Source organism: Monodelphis domestica, chromosome 3 (assembly GCF_027887165.1).
Source record: "Monodelphis domestica isolate mMonDom1 chromosome 3, mMonDom1.pri, whole genome shotgun sequence".
Classification (NCBI taxonomy): Eukaryota; Metazoa; Chordata; class Mammalia; order Didelphimorphia; family Didelphidae; genus Monodelphis; species Monodelphis domestica.
This window is the reverse complement of record NC_077229.1, coordinates 291,610,355-291,634,219: the sequence shown is the minus strand read 5'-3', so window position 1 is coordinate 291,634,219 and position 23,865 is coordinate 291,610,355. Positions and strand designations below refer to the sequence as shown.

General features: G+C 35.4%; 1 protein-coding gene across 3 annotated transcripts in view; it reads right to left on the bottom strand.

Annotated features, from left to right (window-relative positions):
- MAPRE2 (microtubule associated protein RP/EB family member 2) overlaps nt 1-23,865 on the bottom strand; it is a 199,917-nt gene that overhangs the window by 61,099 nt on the left and 114,953 nt on the right. For all 3 annotated transcript variants that reach the window (XM_007487153.3, XM_056823880.1, XM_001368917.5), the window contains one exon: nt 14,290-14,417. In XM_007487153.3, the coding sequence (XP_007487215.1) occupies nt 14,290-14,410 (121 nt within the window). In that variant the 5' untranslated portion in view covers nt 14,411-14,417. The remainder of the gene's footprint in view (nt 1-14,289; nt 14,418-23,865) is intronic.

Genomic DNA, 23,865 nt, shown 5'->3' with positions numbered 1-23,865 from the left:
TAATCTTTTTACCAGTAGATGGTCAGTTTCTCTTAAATAATAAGTAAATTTCATATGGAAAAGAAGGTTATACATTTGTCTAAGTTTTCTGCTCTTTTCCCCAAAGTCCAAGATGTAGATAAAGAGAGTTGATTAAAGGAGTTCCTGAACAAAACAGTTCCTGAAGGCCAGCATCCTAGATAGGAGAAATGGAGAGGTGGGTTTCTAGGGATTTTTCTGCTTGCTGCAATAGTATCCTTTTTTCCTTCAAGGCTGATCTTAGAGGTCACCTCTTCCACAAAAGTGCTATCTGAAAGTCATGTCTGCCTTCTAAAATTTTCTAATAGGAGTTGGGTTTCTTAAATGATAAGGCTAAGCATTTGCCTTTTTTTTAGGCTAAGCTCCCAGAATTTAGCCTTCTCAACAGAGAAAGGGGAACTTCTGAGCAGCACTAGCCTTGGGACTGACGCATAAATAAACCAGGGTTTGATCATTCAGGGACTTGGCCTCCCTTCAAAAGAAGAGAATTTCTTAAACAGCTTTACCTCATGGTGAGAGATCTTACCTGAGGCCTTCAATGTTGAGAAAAGCAGCAACCAAGGATTAAAAGTCAAAATATGAAGGAACAATTTGCTTTTATTTAACACTCTGCTATTAAATTCTGAGTTATTAAGACACTAGTTCTGATGCTTTGTGTGCCAGCCTCAAATGAGATTCCCTTCCTGGGCAGGCTAAGCCCGAGACAGAAACTCACTTAAATGTCAGGAGCTGATGGCACAGAAACAAAACATAGGGTGTCACTGAGTCTAGAGGACCTTAGGTGTGGGAAAGCAGCATTCACTGGAAAGGGAGGAGCACTGAAGTGAATATTTATTATATTTATTTGCCATTGTGAGTCCTTTATGGGTTTTCTGAATTTGTTTATGGGCTCCTCTGTGTCATCTGCATTGTTTATTAGGGGAATAAATGTTATTCTGTATCTGGTGGTAAATACAATATTACACATAGGGCTTATAGGGAAGAAGGAAAGCATGTTACCTAAATCTGTGGAGACTTACACATGAACTCTCCATGCATGCAATAAACCCAAGGTTTTCCCAAAGAAAATCTCTGGCAGAAGGCATAGCAAAACAAAGAGATTAGTAATATTTTGAAGCTGCCCTTTGGGATTGATCTCATTTTTTGTAAGACCTATGGGATACAGACATAATATTTTTGTCTGTTTTGTGGTGATATTATTATAGAAATGGAAAAGAAAAAGTATAAAAATGTCAATATGAGAGAAAAAGTCAATGCTTAGCAAACAGCAAACTCAGGTAAGGTAACTTACGTTTCCAAAAAGGGAAACTTTTTCCTACAGGTTGAAACATAAATTTTCTTCTTTTAAAAAATGTTGTAAAGAACAAAACATCATGATATAGCTACAAATGTTTCGCTAGTTAAAATAGAACTTCAAAACAAACCACATCCTTGGTCCTCAACTGAGCACCATCAGTGCTATAGAATATAGTTTGTTTCTTTTTTAAGACGTTTACTTTCCATCTTGGAATCAATACTGTGTATTAGTTTCAAGGCAGAAGTTGAAAGGGCAATGAGGATTAAATGACTTGCCCAGGGTCACAAAACTAGGAAGTGTCTGATATTCACATTTGAACCTGAGACTTTCTGTTTCTAAAGCCTAGCTCTCAATCTAATAACTGCACCCCCTCCCATAGTTTCTTCAAAAACTGATATTTACATCTCCCAGAAGTTGGAGAGATTGGGCTATGTGCCTCCAAACTTATTAGTGATGGTACTTTAGTGAGCTCAAGCCCTATTAATATGTTCTTTCCTTCAAAAAATAAAAATACAAAGAAAAACCTCTACCTTCTATTTTAGTATTAGTTCTAAGACGGAAAAGTGGCAAGGGCTAGGCAATTAGGTCAAGTGACTAGCCCTGGGTCATATAGCTAGGAAGTATCTGGAATCAGATCTGAACCCAAGTCCTCCAGACTCCAAGTCTGGCAATCTATCTACAGCACTATCTAGCTGCTCCTCCCTATTAGTACTTTTATCCTTAACTCTTTTTCTGGGTACTTGGGTCCTTATCTTTATCACTTCTTTCTCTTCTTCAGGGCAAAAAAGAAACATTAACATCATTCTCTTCTACATAGGAAAACCGATTCTTTTTTTGAGAAGAATGAGGAGAAGCTTGAAAAAAAAAAAAGGTGGTCTATTAGGTATGAGAGATAAACTCCTTAGAGGATTTGTGAAGGAAAAAGTTTGGGCAGACTACTGTTAATTAGGACCCAGAAGACTTACTTCATCAATGACCTCATCAGAATCTGAAATAATAATAAGCCAAGAAAGGCTGAGACATTAATAAATAGTGTTGTCTTCTACAGATTCTTGCCATTATCCCATGTTTGAGATCCTGCTGGGAATTCTCAAATGCAATTAAAAATCCAAATTGCTAATGATGCAAATCACCCATACCTTACACTCCCTGAAAGAAGACATCATTCTGGCATTAGTCAGATTCAAATTTCTTTGATCCTCTTTATCTTTTAAATTTAATTCAACAAACATTGATTGGGCATCTGTTGGGCACAAGGTTCTGTGCCAGGTGCTGAGGCTACTGAGATGAAAAACATTAGTTCTTGGCCTTGAGGAGTTCTTAATCTCCTGAAGAGATAAGATAGATAAAGGGAAAAACAACATGAGAGAGGTGGAATGTGAGGACTGCAAAGGAGAGTTCCATAAATCAAGTCAACTAAGAAAATTTGAGGAGACAGACATGACTCTTAGCTAGGGATATCAGGGAGAAGATGTATCTAAGTTAGACCTTGAAGGAAGAGCAGCATTTCATTTCAACAAGCAGAAATGTGGACAGTCTGTTTTAGAGATGGGTGATGATCTGTGTGAGTGCCAAGAAGAAAGGTAAGGCAGAACCAAGCAGGGAAAAGTCAGTAGGACAGCCTAGCTGGAATGTAGAGTGTGGGAAGGAGAACAATGTGATATAATGAAGATAATCATAATTATACTAGAAAACATTTCAATAGAACCTTAAGGTTTACAAAGTGCTTTGTACATATTCTCACTTATTCCACTGCTTCCCTCTGAGGCAGGTAGTACTATCATCCTCATCTTATATATAAAGAAACAGAGGCTGAGGATTTTGAGTTTAATCTAAAAGGCCACTGGAGTTTTCTGAACAAGGAAATAAATGAGCATTCCACTGGTGCATTAGGGAGATTACTCTCAGTTGTGTGAAGGAAGAAGACAGGAGCTGGGTAGAGCTCCTGAGGTTATCATGGTGAACTAGGAATGATTGAGAAGAAAATATTGAAAATACCACCGAAATAGAAAATGTGGAAGGTTTAGTGATTAGATGTGGGGAGAGGAGTGACTATGATCCTGCCTGTGCCATCAGGACAGTTTGTCCTTCATAACCTTTCCAGTCCACTTCTTCCTCCTCCAGAGAACTATGGACATAGACATTAAATCAACAATTCCATTCAGGCAACAATACCATCAATTGACTGCCTTATGGATCAACAACCATCCCTAAGACTCCCCAGACCAAAATTTCCTCCAATATGTGCTTTCTTCCCTCATTAGAATATAAACTCCCTGATAGAATCGAATGTAATGGACTTCTCTACTAGAAGCAATGCCATGATCAGGACAATTCTGAGGGACTTATGAGAAAGAGCACTATCCATATTCAGAGAAAGAACTTATGGGTGCAGAAATGCAGAAGAAAAACAACTGCTTGATCACATGGTTTGATGGGGATATATATTGGGAATGTCGACTATAAGTGATCACCCTAGTGCAAATATCAATAATATGGAAATGGATCTTGATCAATGACACATGTAAAACCCAGTGGAATTGTGCTTCAGCTATGGGAGGGGGATGGAAAGAGGGGAGGGAAAGAACATGAATCTTGTAACCATAGAAAAATATTCTAAATTAATTAATTGAATAAATTTAAAAAATAAGTACATAAAAAAGAATATAAACTCCCCAAGGGCAGAGAGTAGAGACTCACTGTTTATATTTGGATCTCTAGCATAGAACACATTGACTAACACATTTGTTGCTGTTGCTTTCAGTTATGTTTAACTCTATTACCACATTTGGGGTTTTCTTGGCCATGATCCTGGAGCAGTTGGCCAATTCCTTCTTCAGATCATTTTATAGATGAAGAAACTGAGGCAAACAGGGTTAAGCAACTTCTCCAGGGTCTAAGGCCAGATCTGAACCCATGAAGTTGAGTTTTCCTGACTCCAGGCCTAGCACTTTATCCACTGTGCCACTTAAGTAAGATGCTTAATGAGTGTTTTTTCATTCATTTATTTATTTTGTCTGCTTGGTTTCCCATTGTGTTCATTTTAAAACTTATTATTCTCCATAGTTTCCCCCCCATAATATTTTAGATCATCAGAATTCCTATGTGACTTTACCACATATTCAACTGTCTCATAAAAATAAAGTACAATTCAAATATACTGTTGTTTAACAAACCACCCAAAAAGGACTGTTTTTGTTAGAGAAAGATAAGATATATTATAGTTAACAATGAGAAGACAGAGCAAAAATTTCTATGTCTGGTGGGTGTAGGGTGGGGAAGCAGGGAGGGAGGGTCTATAGTTGTAATTTTATTGTGGTAAGGAGCTTCCCATTGAAACATTCTACAAATGCAGATCAGCAACTATTCTGAAATTTTAAGTATTAGAGTTGCTTGCAGGTACTGGAAGATCCAGGGATACCCAACCACTGTGTGCCACAGGTTATCCTAGGTCTTTTTTTACCTGACTCTATCCATTAGTAGAACTCTTCAATTAAAAAAAAAATTTAGCAGAAACCTTGTAGCAAAATTTTCTAGTTATTATTTTAGTGGCTGTTACCAAACAACATAAAACTCATTTAAAAATGCAACAACCAATATGGGATGTTTCATAGTTCCTTAGAGCATAGGTTGAGAGATACTGTTCTGTGTCCTGTCCCAGGCTACTTTACTTTTAATACAGATATCCAATCATATCCTTATTAAAATCATATATTATCTTTTCTCCCAAATCCTCTCCTCTCCATAGCCTCCCTAGTTCTTTTGAGCCTACCACCCTACTTCCAAAAATAGTGTTGGTGAACCAATGTTCACAACTTCAGAATTATGCGAGCCATTTCAGTCTGCCTCACCTCTCACAGCTGCTGAGAACTCTTGTCATTTCTACTGTAAATCTCCTCTCACCTGTAGCCCTTGAACTCTGCTTAAGACAGCTACAAGTCTAGACTGGGTCCTTATTACCACCTGCCAGACTGCCATTGTGACTGGCTTACATGGTTCTAGTTTCTCCCATCTCCAAACTTTCCTCCCTGCAGATGCTGATGATGCTCCTAAAGCTAGGTTTGACCTCTTCAATACCCTGCTCAGAGAGCTCTAGTCCCCCATTCTTACCCTTAGGCTAAAATATGAACTTCTGTTTGATGGATCTGGCTCCAGCCTCACCTGCACACTCTCTGCCTCCCAGCCATACCAGCCTTGTTTACTGGTCTATCTACATTGCATGCCTTCTCCCTTCCTGCTTCTATACAAGCCATTCCCCCAAGACCTGGCATGTACTCTCAAGGTGTTCTCACATTTGGCTTTTAGAAACTCTTAGAAGTTTTCCGCCCTACTCCAGTTCTAAGAGCTCCCTGAAATTATTTTATGCATATGCAATGTGTATACACCCTTACTAGCTGTGCGACCCTGAAGAAATCACTTAACCCCCATTGCCTAGCCCTTACCCCTCTTCTGCCTTGGAACCAATACATAGTACTGATTCAAAGATGGAAGGTAAGGGTTTAACAATTAATAAATAAGTTAAAAAAATAAATCACAAGGCCAACTCTGTCATGCCATACTTGTTGTCCAAAGTATCTAGTCTCATGGCAGTCTGAGTCTAATATCTAAGCAGGATCTCTGATTGGAATACAGAACATGTACACATAGAGATGAGAGTGATGGTGCTCAGTGTCTGGTAGAACAAGTTCTTGTGTATGTCCAAAAAAAGAACACAAACTCAAAATTGACTTAATAAATAAAAATGAAATCCAGTTTTTAATTGAAGGTTCTAATTAGCATTACAGAAAGCAGTAAAGAGATTGTTTTGCTCTCAGTTTTCAGAGTGATTAAGTGTTGAATCTGAGAATCTCTACATATCAGCATCAAATACCTTTCATCCAATGTTGTAGACAGAGTATATGGGTTGATTGAAGAAATATGGGTAGATTAGCTACAGGAAATTTAACAAATTAGACTCAAGGCTCCCTGCTACCTCATGTATTTATAGGCTACCTGCCTCCACTGCCAGTTGCTATGGGTTCTGTCCAAAGAATGAAATCTAATTTTGCCATCATCTCAAGCCAAATATAAATAGGAATGTAAATCAACAATGAAGAAAAAAATTTAAAAACCTCCCCATGTATCACATTCTACATATGATAGCTGATTATCAGACCACTTCTCCATTCACACATACAAGTGGAACTCAAAGTGAATTGTAGCATGAACAATTATAAGGAGAGTTAGGCTTTGGAAACTCTAGAGTTTGCACAGTGCTAGGGTTTCATTACTTGGTTTCAGTGCAAGAGATGATGAGTTACTACTAAATATAGATGGTCTGGACTGACTTCATCTCTAACCTGTCCTCCTGACATCACTGTAAACAGAAGAGTCAAAGCACTGAGGACACTGGATTACATTGGGATCAACTTATTTAACAAGTACATATCCAAAAATGGTAAGGAGAAACAGCAGGCTGTACCCAGGAACGTCTCGATCAGTCAAGGCCAAGAGCAGTAACCAGCACAGGTAACTTCATACTCTCAGTGAGAGCAGCAAGTTACTATAAATTCTCTATTCTCTTCCTCCTCCAGTGGCTGCCTCCCCTTTATCACAATCTCACATTTAAAGGGCACCTGGTCCTCCATCCACAGCATAAGCATCCAAGTTCAAAAGCATAGCCAGGAGCAGAAAATATCAGGCACGAATAAACCAAAAATCATATCACACATAAATACGACAATGCAATAAATGAGACTAAACTCATAGTTATGATTCTTATTTTAAGAACTGAAAGTGGTTTCCATGGTTATGGTCTTTTTTTTTTTAAACCCTTACCTTCTGTCTTGAATTAATACCAAGGCAGAAGAGTGGTAAGAGCTAGCTAGGCAATGGGGGTTAAGTGACTTGTCCAGGGTCACACAGCTGGGAAGTATCTGAGTCTAGATTTGAACCTAGGACCTCCCATCTCTAGGCCTGACTCTCAATCCACTGAGCCACCCAGTTGCCCCCTGCCATGGTTATGGTCTTAGGAAGTGCTACATTCAGGATGTGAACCCAGGTCTCCTGACTCTTAGTGATCCCATTTGGGATTTTCTTGGCAGAGACAGATGAGGAAACTGAGGAAAATAAGGTTAAGGGGCTTGCCCAGGGTCAAATAGCTGGTAAATGTCTGAGGCCATATTTAAACTCAGGTCTTCCTGACTCCAGGTTCAGAGCTATATCCACTTAGCTGGCAGACGGCTCTCTATCTAGTCTAGTAGAAAGAGTGCTGGGCGTGGAATTATGAGTTCAAATTTGATTAAATTGTTCCTTATTATGATCAAATTTGCTTAAAACCACAAAACTTTCTGTTTCCTTTCCAACATCTGTCTTTAAAAAAAACAGATGTGAAGAGCTACAGTTGTGACTGATTTTTAGAGATGTTTCTCCCTATGGAATCAAGGAGAGTGAGTTTAACTCTATGAAGATTTATGGGATAGAGAAAAAAGGTGAGAAGAAATTTCTTTCTTGGTATATGCTTTTACAAAGAGAATTTTATGGCAAGTAAATCTGAAGACTACATAGCTTGAGAGAAACTAAAGATATGTTTCCTTATGTCTAAAGAAAAGCAGTTTGGAAAGAATGAAGAGGATTCTTACAAAGAGATTTTATCAGCTATCTTGAGTGAATTAAGTAGCATGGAACTTCATTCCCATGTGAAGAGAAGTCATCTGCTTGTAATAGGGAGAGTGACTCTGAACATTCTTGTAGCTGAAATATTGTTAATATCTATTTTTGTGAAATCATAAATTAATTTAATTTATATAAAATAATAAATTTAATTAATTAATAAATTAATCTGATCCTAAGGGGACTAAGGAAAATTAATACATAGAAGAAAACAGAAATAAACTACTGTTAGGAAAGGAAGTATTTCCTTTAAGGAATAGTCATAGGGACTGGACCTTTGATTCTTCTGGTACAGGGAACTCCCAGGTGATAAAACCCTCTCCACCAATGCAGGGTAAGCATCTTCTCTGTTATATATTTGTAGTCTTAGAGAGTTGCTTAGAGGAGGAAGAGACTTAGTAATTTGATCAGTTACACAGCAAGTATGTAACGTAAATTAGGCCTTGAACCCATATAATCTAGGTTTTGAGACCAATTTTCCATCAACCACAGCAAGATGCTTCTCATTGTTGTCTTATTACATTTATTTTTTATTTAAATACTGAACTGGGGGTAGAAAATCAAGCTGGTTAATTAAGGAGAAAGGCTGAAATTTTGCTATCAATAGGAAAATATACAAATTTACTCCTGGATTATTTTAGAGTATATTAGCATTCAACTTTCTAAAGGGGAAAACTAAAGGAATTTAAGGAAGAAATAGAGTAAAGCCATACTAGTGGGGAACCTCAACCTTCCTCTATCAGAACTAGATAAATTGAACCAAAAAATAAATAAGAAAGAAGTAAGGGAAGTGAAATGTTAGATAAATTAGAGCTAATAAATATCTGGAGAAAATATGGATAAAAAGGAATATACCTTCTTTTCAGCAGCACATGGCACATATACAAAGACTGACCATAAAATAGAACATAAAAACATAAAGTCGATTAATAAGATTAAACATAGGAATGAGTCATGAGGTTGGCAGACACCTTAAAAGCCTTGTTATTTTCGGATAGAGATTTTTTATTGGTACTACTCTTACAATTATCAGGTGAGACAAATATTTGTTTCACAAAAGGAATGAAGACTGAGAGAAGGCCAAAGGAAAAAAAGATTTTCTTTGGAAAGAGGCGCAAAAAAACTTTTCTGACTTTTGTTTTTTTTGGGGCATTGACTTCCACCCCCCCCAAACCCCTTTTTTTCATCATCCCCTTCCTTCTCTATTATGATATTTAAATTGTTCCCACAACAATTATAGAATTTAAGTTAGAAATTATCTCACTGGCTAATAGTCCAATCCATAATAGAAAGAAATTCCCATTATAACTTGCCCAGCAAATGAACATCACATATCTATATTAAGTCCTTCAAAGAAGAGGCACCATCATTTCTTGAAAGAGCTCATTCCACTTCTGGACAACTCTACATATTTGAAAGGCTTTATTTCTCCACCTGACACCAAGTCTAAATTAGACTTTTTTGCAGTTTCCATGTATTGCTCTTAATTTTGTCCTCTAGAGAAAAAACAGAAAACACTCAATTCTTCTTCAACAGCTTAAAGACAGCTGGTGTGTTCCCCCCGTCTTTTCTTTTTCATGCCAAAAAGCCTCAGTTCCTTAAGTAGATCCTCAGTGGACTTAAAGATCCTTTACCTTTTGGGTTGCCCTCTTTGTGAGGGCAACAGTAAAAATCAACAAATAGTGGGACCATCCTATCTTTCATCTATTATTTTTCAAAGGTTCAACTTTCCTAGAACATTCACAACTCTTCTTTCTCCCTCAGATGTTCCAGTGAAAAGAAAATACCCCTCTCTGAATTTCTCATAACATTTTGCTGAAAAAGAGGGCAAAGGCATATAGGTTCTTAAACTCTTTCTGTAACATAATGATTTGTCTACCTGTCTTCTCCCCACACCTAGACACCTGTTTGCAATCTAGATCATTCTCCAAAGCCAGACTGTGCTTATTGTCATATTTCCAATGCCTAACACAATACCTTTTCGTAGAGTAGGTTTTTAGTTAATGTTTGTTGAATTATGTCAGATAAAATCTTACAAAGGAATCTTATGATATGAAATGACAAACAGATTCCAAATATTTTGGAGAAAACATTTAAACCGAATCCTGAAATCTTCTTTAAGCTAAATAAATTTGATATTATATGTGGTTACAATCCATGGAAAATATAAAATTTAAAAAAGAAGCATCAGATTGATCAAGGATTACTTGCTTAATTTATTGGATTTAATATACATTTTGGAGATATAATCTCTTAATGCCTCACAATCTAGGTTTTAGATTTGCTTCTTTTTTGTTTTTACTTTCAGGCTGTTTGTGATAAGAAAGGAAAGCAACTTACTATGCAAATGACTTCATGCCCTAGATTTAATGTTCAAAGGAAAAAAACTCATAAGCTTACATCCTAGACTTTAATATTAGGTGAAAATACTGAGTCAATTTCATTGTTTAGCAAGTTATTATTATTATCTATTTCCAAGTGTTTTATCTTCCTATTCCATCCTTCTTTTAAGAAGGGTTTTTTTTTTGTTATATGCCTACATTTTAGGGAAAAGAGATATTACATGAAAGCTCTAAGTATGAAAGAAAATGGAACCCAAACAAATGAAATGTTGTCTTTTAGCTCTTTATGGACTAAAAGAAAAGCTAATGTTAATTTTATTATTAGCTGGGGAGGTCTCTGAGCAAGGGAAGAAATTAAAAAAAATGTCAAAGGGACACTGCTAGGATTCAAATACAAGTATTTTGGAACCAAAACAAAAAATGATTTTGTAGTGAAATGAATACACTGATTTGCAATATCAAATCAAAATAAAGATTAAATTCAGTCTTCGAGTATTTGAACAAACTATCATTCAGTAACAGAATGATAGATGTAAAAAAGGAGCATTATGAAAAACTGAAATTATTCAAATTGGATTGAATAATCACTTACAAGGAGGTACTCAAATGGTATGGTAGGCAGAGAGACAAATAAAATTTAGGGGAACATAACACACATATTTACATATGTGACTAGTAATTTATAGTATCAGTACCATGCATCACAAAGTTAGAAAAACAAGAGTTTTGTTAGGAGAGTTAGGAAGAAGAAAAGGAGAGGGTTAAGTTACATGAAGTTGGGAGATGGAGAAGAAAGGAAAAGAGAGAGGCAATATAGTGTAGCAGAAAGATCACTAGCTTTGAAATCGGAGGACATGGGTTTGAATTCTACATCTATTTCTTTACTAGTGTGACCTTGGGCAAGTGACTTAGCTCTCTGAATCTCCCTCTCTTCATTTGTAAAATAAGTGGATAGGACTAATCATTTCTGAGATCCTTTTTGGCTTTGGATTTTGTAGCCAAGTAAAACACATAAAAAGTCTCTCTCACTCTATGTCTCCCTCTGTTTCCTTCTCTCTCTCACATACATATGTGTGCATCTACACTACTAGCATAGCATGACATTAAAAATCTCAAAATCAATCAATTAAAAAACATTCATTCAGCACTGGATACTGAGTGAATCAATTAGCATTTATTAAGCATCTATATGCTAGATCTTTTATTAGGCATTGGGCACAAAAGACAAAAATCATAGAGTCACTATCCTTAAATACAGAGTTTCAGAGACAGAAGGAACAGGTGTTTATATTTTTGTTATTCAATGGTTTGTGTTGTGTTTGACTCTTTGAGACCTCATTGGGGGTTTCCTTGGAGTAGCCCGCCATTTTCTTTTCCACCTCATTTCATAGTTGAGGGATCTGAGGCAAACAGTGTTAAGTGACTTAAACTGTATTTTAAGTGTCTGAGGCACTCTCTATCCACTGTACCCATTTGTGTGTAAGAATGTATGTATCACCCATATAAAACAATATACACATGGTGCATGTGTATATACATACTTATACATATGCATATATAGTCAAAATAAATATACTGTGATTTGAGGAGAAAGTAGTAGCTGATGGGATTGGAGGAGTGTCATAAAAGTCTTCATGTAAGAGATACTACTTAAGCTGAGTCTTTGAAGGAAACCAGGGATTCTAAGGGGCAGAAGTCAAGAGCCATTGCATCACAAGCATGGGAGAAGACTAAAGGGAAGGCATGGAGGGGGGGGGGGATGGAAAATAGGATGTCATGTATGAAGAATGGCAAGAAGGGGAGGTAGACGGAAGACTGTGTGCCAAGTCTAGAAAGGCAGGCAGAGGTCAGGTTGTGAAGGGCTTTAAATTCCAAAGGGACTGATATATCTGATTCCTGAATAAGGAGCCTTCTGAAAGCTAGTGACTCACCTTAGTGAGTAATATGGACAGATCTGAAATTTAGGAAAATCCATTTTTAGAAATACTGCAATAATGCTACTTGAAATATGGTTGAGTGGGACCCCCAAACCTTTTCTGCACCATTTGATATAAAGGATGTTGATATTTTATCACTGGAATAGTTATAAAAATATTTGTAAAATATGTTAAAAAATGTAAACATATACAAATGCCTGTAGTTTTAAATATACCTGCTGGTGTAGAGGAAGAATTAGGTGAGGTGAAGTGGATAAATTTTAATTATGTGAAACTATACAGAATTTTGTTGTTCAGTTGTTTCAGTAGTGTCTGACCCTTCATGGCCCATTTGGAGTTCTCATGGCAAAGATACTGGAATGATTTGCCATATTCTTCTCCACCCCATTTTACAAATGAGAAAACTGAGGCAAACAAAGTTAAGTGACTTGCCCAGGGTCACCTAACTAGTATGCGTCTGAGGCCAAATTTGAACTGGGGAAGACACTACTCTAGTTAGGTCTGCCACTTTATCCACTGTGCCACTTAGTTGCCTCTTGGAAGTGAGAATACAGATCCAGAATTTCCTATTGCTAATATAGTACTATTTTTCCTACATCCTGCTTCTCCCACTATATCAGATTCTCTTCTCTCTTACTTTTATTTCAATTTTTACAAAGAACTTGTCAAGCTTGTTATATATAAAAGGTTTCCTATAGCAAGCTTCTTTTATAATACAGTTGGAAATTTTCTGTAAATTTCCTTTTTTTCCTCTTCCCCCTCTTGCGTCTCGCTTTCTCATAGCTACCTAACTATACCTCTAAAGACACAGATTTATCTTCATACCCCAATATTCTCCCCCAAAGTAAAGTATAGGAAAATCTAATCTTGCCTTCTACGTGCCAATTTGTGCCTTGACTTTCCAGAGGAAAAGAGGTGAGTGAAGTTATAAGAGGGCAGTTCAAACACACCCCTGTGTTTGATTTTGATTAAACAAACATCTAAAGGTCACTGAAATATGATGGTCCTGTCTCTGCAAGTAGCGTTGTGACAGACTGTGAATTCACAAAGAGCCACTAACTTTGTCAGAGTAGTTACTAGGTACCAGGGCTTTAAATTTTTTTTAAGCTTTTCCTGAAGGGTAACCCAGCTGGTTATCTCTGAATCATTATCTCAGAACTCACAGGGCTTGATTAGTCTCTTCCTATCCAATAACTAAACATCTAAGAGGAAAACCCAACAATACCTCTGCAGGGGAATAATGTAATCTATTTCCCCTATTTGAGATATACTGATCAAAAGAGAGGATAAGGGAGGAACTACCAGGAAAGGAAAAGCCAGCCCTAAGAGGGTCTATCTTGCATCTATATAGTCTCATTGTTGTTAAACCTCAAAGTGAAGACAAATTAGTAGGGTTGGAGTCTGAGAGCCCATGGAAAGAGGAGATTATAATTATAGTTTTTGCCAATTCTTTTTAATTTTACTCCTTAAAACAAGTTCCTTTAAACTGTAGAAAAAGACAATAAAAAGACAACTTTTGAAACATTCTTCAGCTAAAGTTTCAACTGGTTATACTTTACTTTGTTTTTATTAATGTATTTATTTCAACGATATAGTCCTATTCCCCATTTAAAGCTTTTAGGGTAGAAATCAGGACAAGAAAGATTTCAGTGAAGAAATCTGAATTTATGAAAGAAAATAGATTCTGCTTTTCTAGGGAATTACCTTTATTTCTTTGATAGTTATATCTAGTTTTTAAAAATTGACTCAACTTCAACTAAGATGTTACCCAATTTTTTGTAAGCTGCTTCTGCTTTATCTGTATTATTTCCTTTTACACTTAGCCCTTTATCTTATTAAATGTATATACATGGATAATTTCATTCTTGTATAAACCAATTTTTTCATAATGTTCTCCATTTTTGACCTAGTTTTTTTTATTTCTTTTTTTTATTAGTTTTTGGGCCAATTCTCACATTTTTTTTATAAAGGTATAATATAGGGTACATGCACACTCTGAGTGATTCAGCAAACATCTGTCAGTACTTTAGGGACAATTTCTTACCTGAACAAAGCTGTTCAACTTTTGTGTAGTTTAAAGATACTATGTCATTCACCCATGCAATGATGTCATGTCTGCTCATAGTCTCTTGGGTTATCGAGGTAGAATACACATTGACCGCCATTCCCCAACTGGAAAAACAAAGATATGTTTACTTTAAAATTCATAAAACAATTCTACAAATAAACCATATTAAAACTGAAGCAACCTTTCATGTACAATTATTATTTATTATTGCCCAGACATAACAGTGACATAAAAATTATTTTAACAACTCAACATATCTTATATTAATAATCTACAAATAACATGGAATGAAAAGCTTTCAAAATATAGTTGCCTTAGGGAACACTTTGAAATTATGTAGGAAGGGAATGAGGTATAAGTTATCTCTGTTGTTGGGTCTTCCACTAGTTTTCCTAAAAATGCTTTTAGTGAGTCTATAGAAAATATGTTTACAATCCAATAAACTGTATTCAATCATAAAAAGCATTCACTTAGTTTTATCCCCCCACATAACAATCTGCAGAACAGCAAATATAATGTTGCCAGATATTTGGTTGCTCTCGGACCATTTCCATCTGAACTATAATAAGAAAACAGTGATAATAATGACCATGAAGCCTATGAAATAGATATGGTCCAAGAAAGGAAACAAAAGGCTCTCTTGTCCTCGATGATTGACACCTACATGAATTCTACCAATAATGTCAACAAAGAAGCATCAAAAAGATAGCTGAATCAAGAGAATTTCTTCATAGAAACAAGAGAAATATATTGGAGTGATACAAGCTCAAGTAATTGCTACCAGAAATTAGATAAAGGTTATCCTTAAGGCTATGGACTTGCTGATCAAGGAAGATATTGACTGCCTAGAAAGACAATATCAAGTGGGCAGAATTTTATCCCAGAACTCTGATATCCTTCTTAAACTAAAAGATGATAAAATCCTAAATTATGGATATAAACCCCAATATATCTTTGAGAATTTCATTCATAAACCTCTCTTGGAACTTAAGTATCATCACAGATAGAATTATTGCCCAACATGCTACTTATGAAATCCCATAAAATAAATTTTTAATGGTCTTACCATACTGAATACTCAACCTCCAAATGATATTGTCCTTTCATGCATTTTAAAAGACCATATCCCCTGTCAATCATATGATTTCTCATAGCATCTGAACAACCTTCTGAGTCTTGAGTAATAATAATAATAATTTAAAACATCTATATGGGACTTTAAAGGCTTATGAAGTACAGTATTCTTTCATTTCTAAATGTTCATATCACCTAATTAATATGGCTAATTAATGGAATTTTGACAACAAATCTACAACTATATTTGTAGTAGTAGTATCTTAAATTTCCAAAAATAACAATAACCCACTTTGGTATGACATTACAGATCATAAATTTGCTTTCCCATGTATTTATCATATCATTTGATCTTTACACACCCATAGAAATGGAACCTGTAGCAAGAGCAGCCCAGAAATGGAGGAATAGGAAATGTGGTTGCTCTGCTTCTACCGTAGAAGACTAATGAAGCACAGGAATGACATGAAAGGGGGTGAGAAATCAGCCCTGCAGAAGCTGGAATCCTGGAAAAGCTCTAATTGATTTAATTTAATTATGGCTCTGGAGGGCTAGAAAGATGACAAAGTGTATAGAGTGCCAGGTATAAAGTCAGGAAGACTCCTCTTTCACATCAAATCTATGTGACTCGACTCTACTAGCTGTGTGACTTTAGGCAAGTCACTCAACCCTGTTTCCCTCAGTTTTATCACTATAAAATGATCTGGAGAAGGAAATGGCAAACCACTTCCATATCCTGGCCAAGAAAACCCCAAATGGTATCACAAAGAGTTAGACAAGACTAAAACACAACAGAACAATAGCAATACAAATTATGGCTTTGTGTGTAGCACTTGCTTCTGGCTCAATCATCTGTTTTCTGCCACTATTGCCCCATCACCCATTTGGTAGCCCCTCTCCCCTTGCCTCAGGCACTTCTGGTAAATCCTCTTCTCTGCTGTATATTCTACCCACTAACACTTCCTTAAGACTTGTGACCTTTTTTTTGGAGGCAGCTTGCTACAAAGGGAAAAATAAAACCAAAAACATTTTAGTAAAAAGAACCTGGACTAGATTATCTCTAAGGGCTCTTCTAGCTCTCAATCTAGGATGCTATGAATCACTCCCATATTTCCTTTTTGTGAATTTTTCCTTCCAGGAACCCCTCTATTTAGTACCTTTTAGGGGATACATCTTAAATCAGTTTTATGGTAAAGTGGACCCTTTCCTATCAGTACATGCTCCTCTCTTTTTTGTCCTGGAAGAAGGGAATGAGAAAGGGAGAAGGAAGGAAGGCTCTCTCTAGTGCCACTGGCTCTCCTGCCAGTGCATGCTATAAATATACATGTGAACAAATAAGAATTGACTGTAGCTATAAATTATAAATGTAATAAATAAGGGAAAGTGTGGAAGTGCTATGAATGCTCAAAATACAAGTGAGAAAAGGAAACCAAGTTATTTCTCATAGACTCTTTATTGCTGAGAATCATATATACTTAAAAAGATAGTTGTTTTTATTCTTAAGAGATCTTGTGGATGGTATACAGAGGTCCAACAACTTACCCCCCCCAAAAACTGTGTGGTTTGTAGTCTGAGAAAACATAGGTCTGTAGATGTATTTGACTTAATGCTGTTGTTGGCATTGGTTTTATGGTTGATTGAAGAAGGATTTTACTAAGATTCTTTAAGAGGTAATAGGATACAATAATAGGACTGCTGGTCTTAGGAGTCAAAAGATTCTTGAACTGAAATCCATTGTGGATGAAATATGCACAGTGTGACTAGATGATAAGCCACTTACGCCATAGGGACACTAGTTTCCTCTTTAAAATGGGGACTGTGCATGAATGTAGTTGACTGGAGATGGTCATGGCTCTGCAGTGAAATGTTGGCTTATATTTTCCCTTGGATGCTTCCTATCCAGGGGACCCTGGGGCAGATTATTTAACTTCCTTGGGCCTTGGTTTCTCATTCATAAAATGAGGAAGTTGGATACATTTCTTCTGGCCTGCCTCCTAGCTTAAGATATATGAATTTATGATTTTAGGGTTCATGGTAAATCTTACAGCACTGTATAAACAACCATTTAAAAATAAACCCATTCATTTATGCATTCATTCTTCCTTTGACCATCAACCAAAAAATGGAAATCTATAAAATAAACCAGACTCATGATTTAAATGATTGTAGGTTAATTCCAAATTAACCAAAGAGGAAGATGAGTCTGTAGAAAGCAACAATGAAAAATAGATAGTAATTTTTAAGTCTCATAGGAACTGGGTACAAGACAGATTGTAAGAAAACACCAAAATACAATAGTATTTATATAATGTAATGAAATAGTAATATATATGTATAATATAATGAAATAGTAATTATATAATGCATTTTTTTCTATTGCAATCTCCCTTGAAAACTTCAATAAAGATTTCTTATTAGTGAAGGAGATTTGAAATGAATCGAATCATAACTAAATCTTTTGCTTGGGGCAAGCACAACAAAATGTGGTCTGGCAAGCAGCATCCTCCAATCAACTTTTAAAGATGAGCTGAGTTGGGAATGGGGGAGGAAATCTTGGGTGCTGGGGTACCACTCCACTGGGATGGGGTTGAACTCTGAGAATTATAGACTCTGAGCATCACCTCAATATTGAATAGAGCAAGGCAGACCTAGCTGTGTGGACAGGGCTGATCTGTGTGGTGGCTGCTAGAGGGAAAAATAGTGCCATATTGTAGCTTCCTGTTTTAACTAATTAATCTGGCTAATTAGGCACCATATCCATATGGATTGAGTAAAAGTGCTGCCAGCACGCTAAATTTCAGTGCCCTGGGACAAAGCCCCAGATATAACCCTAGGTGAAGCCCTGGAAATGAAACAAAGCAAACAAAATATAGCTGAAAAAAAGTTTGCATTTAATATTACATGAAACTGCTCTACATGAACAATTCCTTATTCCTTCAGCCAAGATTTTTAAAAAGGGATTATAATAAACAGTTCAAGAATGAAGTTTTTTTATTTTTTAAACCTATGCATTCTGTCTTAGAATTGATAGTTAAGTAGTGGTTCCAAGGAAGAAGTGTGGTCAGGTCTAGGGAATTGGGATTAAGTGACTTGCCCAGGTTGTTTTGAGCCAAAAGCTTACACAGATACATGGGTATGGTGCCGAGATGAACCCAGAAATTACAGTCTCTAAGACCTGGAAGAACAAAGTTATAAACGGGAGTACAATTGGTGGGAGAAGAATATAGGTCAACAAAACATAGGGATCATGCTCATTAGTGACTGTTTTCTCACCCTGCCATGTCCTAAGGAAGACCCACTAAGGGTTTTAGGAATGAATTTATGTCTCCATCTCTCACTAAATTCATTAAAACCTGGCTCTTACACACTTATATTTTCCCACTTTTCAGTTATATATGATTTAGTCTCTGGATTAGTGATTACTTTTATTATTGTCACACCTTTACTCTCTTCCTCCACTTCTACTGTGTTGGCTGTCCTAGAGAACTATTATTAGGATTTTATGTTATTGTTGAGAAAAAAAGTTAGTATAAGAAATAAGAGTCACAAATCATTTTTAAGAGGAAACCATTTTAAAAGCATATTTATACAATAAAAAGCATTTACATTTTTTTAGATAACTACTGGTTTTTTCTCCTATTGATTCATTTGATTCTTAAATGGCTGGGTTTAGTTAATAATTTCTTTTCATGCCAGTTTTTAGCTCTTTCGGGACTCAATTTTCCCTTTGATAAATGTTATATTATTAAAGATTGGAAATACATTTTTTAGACATTACAGAATTTTCTGGGGAAGGGATGAAAATGCATGTCAGCAAATAAATAGTATAAGATTCTAAACTTGGGTATCCATCACAGAGAAAGATTTCTTAATCAGCCTCCACTTCAAGTATAAATGTGTATTGCAACATACATAATAAAATTAAGGAGTGATACTTAAATAATGAATTAAAACAAGAAAACTCATTAAAATGTTCTTTAGTTAGTGACAACATCCATCTAGGTGAATTCATTTATTTGATTTTCTTTTCATCATTTAATAAGAATTGAAAACAATGATCTAAGTTTCTGTATGCTTGTTTTTAAATTGAAATATTTTACAACTGCGTGCTCAGGATGCAGATTTTGGTTTTATCACTGTATGGGACTATTAGTTTTCTTTTATTTCCTACCCACTAATTGTATTTCTGTATTTGCCCAATCATCTCGTAAACTACAGGTTGTGGGCTGCAAGGCAAATTTGTGGATAGCTCAGCAAAACTCATTACAGCTACTAGAAAAACAACCCCAATTACATCATCTCATGATGTTAGATTAGCAGCCCATTTTCATTTCCAAAAAATACTATTTCCCCCTTTTACATTTCAGAAATGACTCTTATAGGTGGAAGATTAAGCTTGGAGCAGTTCAATGTGGAATATTAACCCAAATTGATTCAGGTTGCTATTATGCAATGAAGCTTTAAAAAATTTCAGAACTTAAATACATTTATTTAAAATTACCTATAAGCAAAATTACCATGAAATCAATTTTGGGCAGTTATTACTACATAATCTAATATAGAAAACACTAGGATCTTTTTTTCTAATAAGTGTTCTGTAATTCCAAACAAGATACTGTTTTTAGTTGTTGAAGAATATTTTTGGAAAGGAGGAAACACGTGCTATCAAATAAATCATACAAGAAGCCAAACATGGATATACAACTAATAATATATAAGGAAGCACTGGTTCTAGCCCTGGCGTTTCCCCAGAGGATCATTATGCAATTCTATTTTTAAAAGATCTTTGACTTTAAAATGTAAGGTACACATTATTCCTAGTTCAAAGGGGTTCTGTGGAAGAAATGACATATGACTTTAAGATACTTATTTTTATATATTGAAGAATCTTAAAAGAATTCTTTCCTGTTTAAAAAAAAATAACTTGCTAGGAGAAGGCAGGAGGGCAGTTGATAACACACTTCATAACATTTATCCTTATTTTTGGATCCTTAACCATGCGTTTACCCTGAAGCAACAGTGAATTGTCTAGCATCTGGGATGTATGCAAGTCTTTTCTGCAACACCCTTGCAAAGAAAGGAAACCGAAGTGTTGAATTTTTATTTTGTGGCATTTTGTTAATACATTTAGAGGCAACTGAGACATGGTAGATAGAGAGGGCTGGCCTTGGAGTAAGTCTTTCAAGTCCTGTTTCCTATTTATATTAGCTATTTCACTATTAGGAAGTCATTTAACTTCTTGGTGCCCCCAGACAGTGGAAATGATGCTTGATTTGAAGTCAAAATCCCTGAGTTCAAATACTGGAAATGATACTTGCTGTTTCACTTACTACCTGAAAATAATATTCACTTATATGGTTTCTATGATCACCTCTTTTGCTTTTTTTCTTTAAACTCATACTTTCCATCTTAGAAACAATGCTAAGTATTGGGTCCAAGATAGAAGAGAGGAAAGGGCTAGGCAATGGGGAGTTAAGTGACTTGCTGGGTCACACAGTCAAGAAGTATCTGAGGCCAAATTTGAACCCAGGACCTCTTGCCTCCAGGTTTGGTGCTCTATCCATTATGTTACTTATCACTTCTGCTCAGATGACTCTCAAGTCCAGTCTACATCCCTGTCCTCTCTCCAAAATTCAATCATTCAATTAAAAAATTAATGATCACTTATTATGCTAGGTGTTGAAGTAGTCAATGAAGTATAGATAAAAACATCCATATTCTCATGGAATTTGCCATCTAGAAGGTGTGTAAGATACAAACACAAGTAACAATGGAATAACAGAATATTACAAGTGCATTAGACAGTTGGAATAAAAAGTGAGGTAAGGGGAACACTAAGTGAGACCTTGAGCAAGGCTATTCAGCTCTGCCCTTTACCCCTGCTTTTCCACCTATATAAAAATCAGGGGGCAAATATTGGTTTGCAATAATCAAATGATGAATTGTACTGCCTTACAGCCAGAAGCAGAAATTATCTTCAACTTTAGTCAAGTGACAATTGTTTGTGATTCATGTGATTACAAAATATATTATCAATTTTATAGAAGAGAAACTCCTGTTACTTTTGTTTGAATGAATATATACACATATGTATAAATATATAAAAATATATACATATATATATGTATATATATTTATATTCTGGAACTTCAGTAAGAGATGTATTATTTGCCAGGAGGGCTTCCACTGGGCCAGAGTTACAGCCTTAAATCTGGTGGGGTTTTATTTTGTTGTTTGTGTCTAAGAAAAAAATAAATGGATAACTAAATCTCTGACTTGCTTAGAAAGAAAGCAAATATCTGCTCTATCTGCTGCTTCATTTTGTAGAGGAAAGTGACCTAGATTCAGAATCAGAAGGCCTAAATTCAAGTCACTGAAAAGCCTCAATTTCTTCAATGAAATAGGAGGTAAAATTCTCAGCTTGAGAAGAGAGAATCATGGGAGGGGCGAAAAGGTATGGAAAATACCTATGAAATACATAGATTCATTCAAATGAGTGAATTCAGCCATCTTACTATTTCTCTACTTTCTGGTTAGAGAAAGTTTTAAGCTAGTTTAGATAAAATAAAATTATTTTATTTTTTAAACACCTTTTTGATGTTTTTTTTTCACTGAATTAGATTCAGAAATAAAAAACTAAGGTAAATTGACTCTTCTTAGACATTGAGTTCTTTTGGTAGTGACTACCAGGTAAATGGTGATTCTATATAAAAATGTTTCATTTAAACACATTTTTTTCAGTTGAAATTTACAATATACAATTTTTTTCTGCCTGAATGGCTTCTTCTAGACTTCTCTTCATAGTAGAAGTCTGTTGCTGTGAGGATCAAATGAGATAATACTTGCAAAGTACTCAGCCCAGTGCCTGACACTTAATATTTGTTCCCTTTCTTCCTTCTCCATCTCTATGTATGTCTCCAATGATCTGTCTATTAGCAGTGAGCAGCACTTATATTTCCCCCTTTTAACAAAATTTTCTACTTGTAGATGACCATGATATTCTCTAGATACAGTTCATGTTGCATGTATTGTGGGGGAGGGAATATAAATTTTGAGATATATAATTCAAATGGAGGAATATCTCAGGAGACAGTTCTCTACTCATCACTTTCTCATTATTCATGACCTGGAAATTGAGCAAAGACAGAAAAAAAAGCATATAAAAGAAAGAAGTAATAATTTATTTGGGCGGGGAATGGAAAAAGAAAAATATAGCCCTTCAGAGACAAGCCTTGACAATAACACAACATCTCCCTGGAGACATACTAAACTAACTTTACTGAGTTTCATTTAAAATAATAAATTAAGGCTTTCCTTTAGTTTGCAGAGAAACTGTGATATGCATAAATCATTCAAATGAGTGAATTCAGTCATCTCACTATTTCTCTTCTTTCTGGATAGAGATAGACTTAAACTAGACCTAATAAAAGAAAATAATTTTACTTTTAAAGACATTTTTTATACTTCTGCCACTGAATTAGGTTAGGAAGTACAAAACTAGGGTAAATTTACAATTCATATACACTGAAATTTCTTTTGGTAATGACTACCAGGTGAATGGAAATACTTACCTTAGGGTAACAGATTCAGTGATTAAACTTACTTCATGAACAGATATAGAGAAGTGCAATGGCATAAAATGTAATCTGATTTATTTTTTTAAATAACATAGAAGAAAAATTCTTTTTCTGCTGAAATACACAAACTAATGAAAAATTAATGATTTATTTTTACCTCATTACTAGCCTGCACTATTATCAAACTGAGATCATATATAAACCTTCAAAGATGATTAAATGCTACAGCTGATGTGATTTTGGTTGAGGCAGAAGTGGAAACTTAAGTCTATTGAATTCAGGTTTCTCCATTATCATCAACTGATTTGCTTTTTTAAAATATCATCTCATAAATACTTCAGAATTTATTTATGATTTTCACTTGTCTGCTTTTTTGGTCTAATAAAGGAATTCCTGCCTGTGATAGTATGTATTACATCCCTAACAACTCCTGTTCTACTTAGAATACTGGTTTTACTTTAGTAGTTCTTTCTGGTAGAAGAACAAAACAAAAATTATACCAATTTCTTTAGGCCAAAAGTCACCTGGTCTCAAGTGCAGAGTTCCTCAGACTGTTCATTAATGTAGCCATAAATGACAAAATCTTATTTGAAGATGGAGGACCATTATCTTTCTCCTTCACTCATCAGGTTTATTCCAATTCCAATTTCCAAAAGTCCTTTTCTTATAGATATTAAGCTCTTTTTATCTGAGGAAGATTCTAAATTCTATTAAACAAGAGTTATTTTTAAACTTAGTTTGGTTTAAACTAAGAATAAAGATTTCTTCATGATTTTAAAGAAGAAATTACACAATAATCTAATCCAAATCTGTTATAGCATTCTTTATTATGTGTTTCTTATGTGCAGAGAAATAAAAGCAGTCCCTGGCTCCCTGACATCATGAAGTTAACAATCCTGGG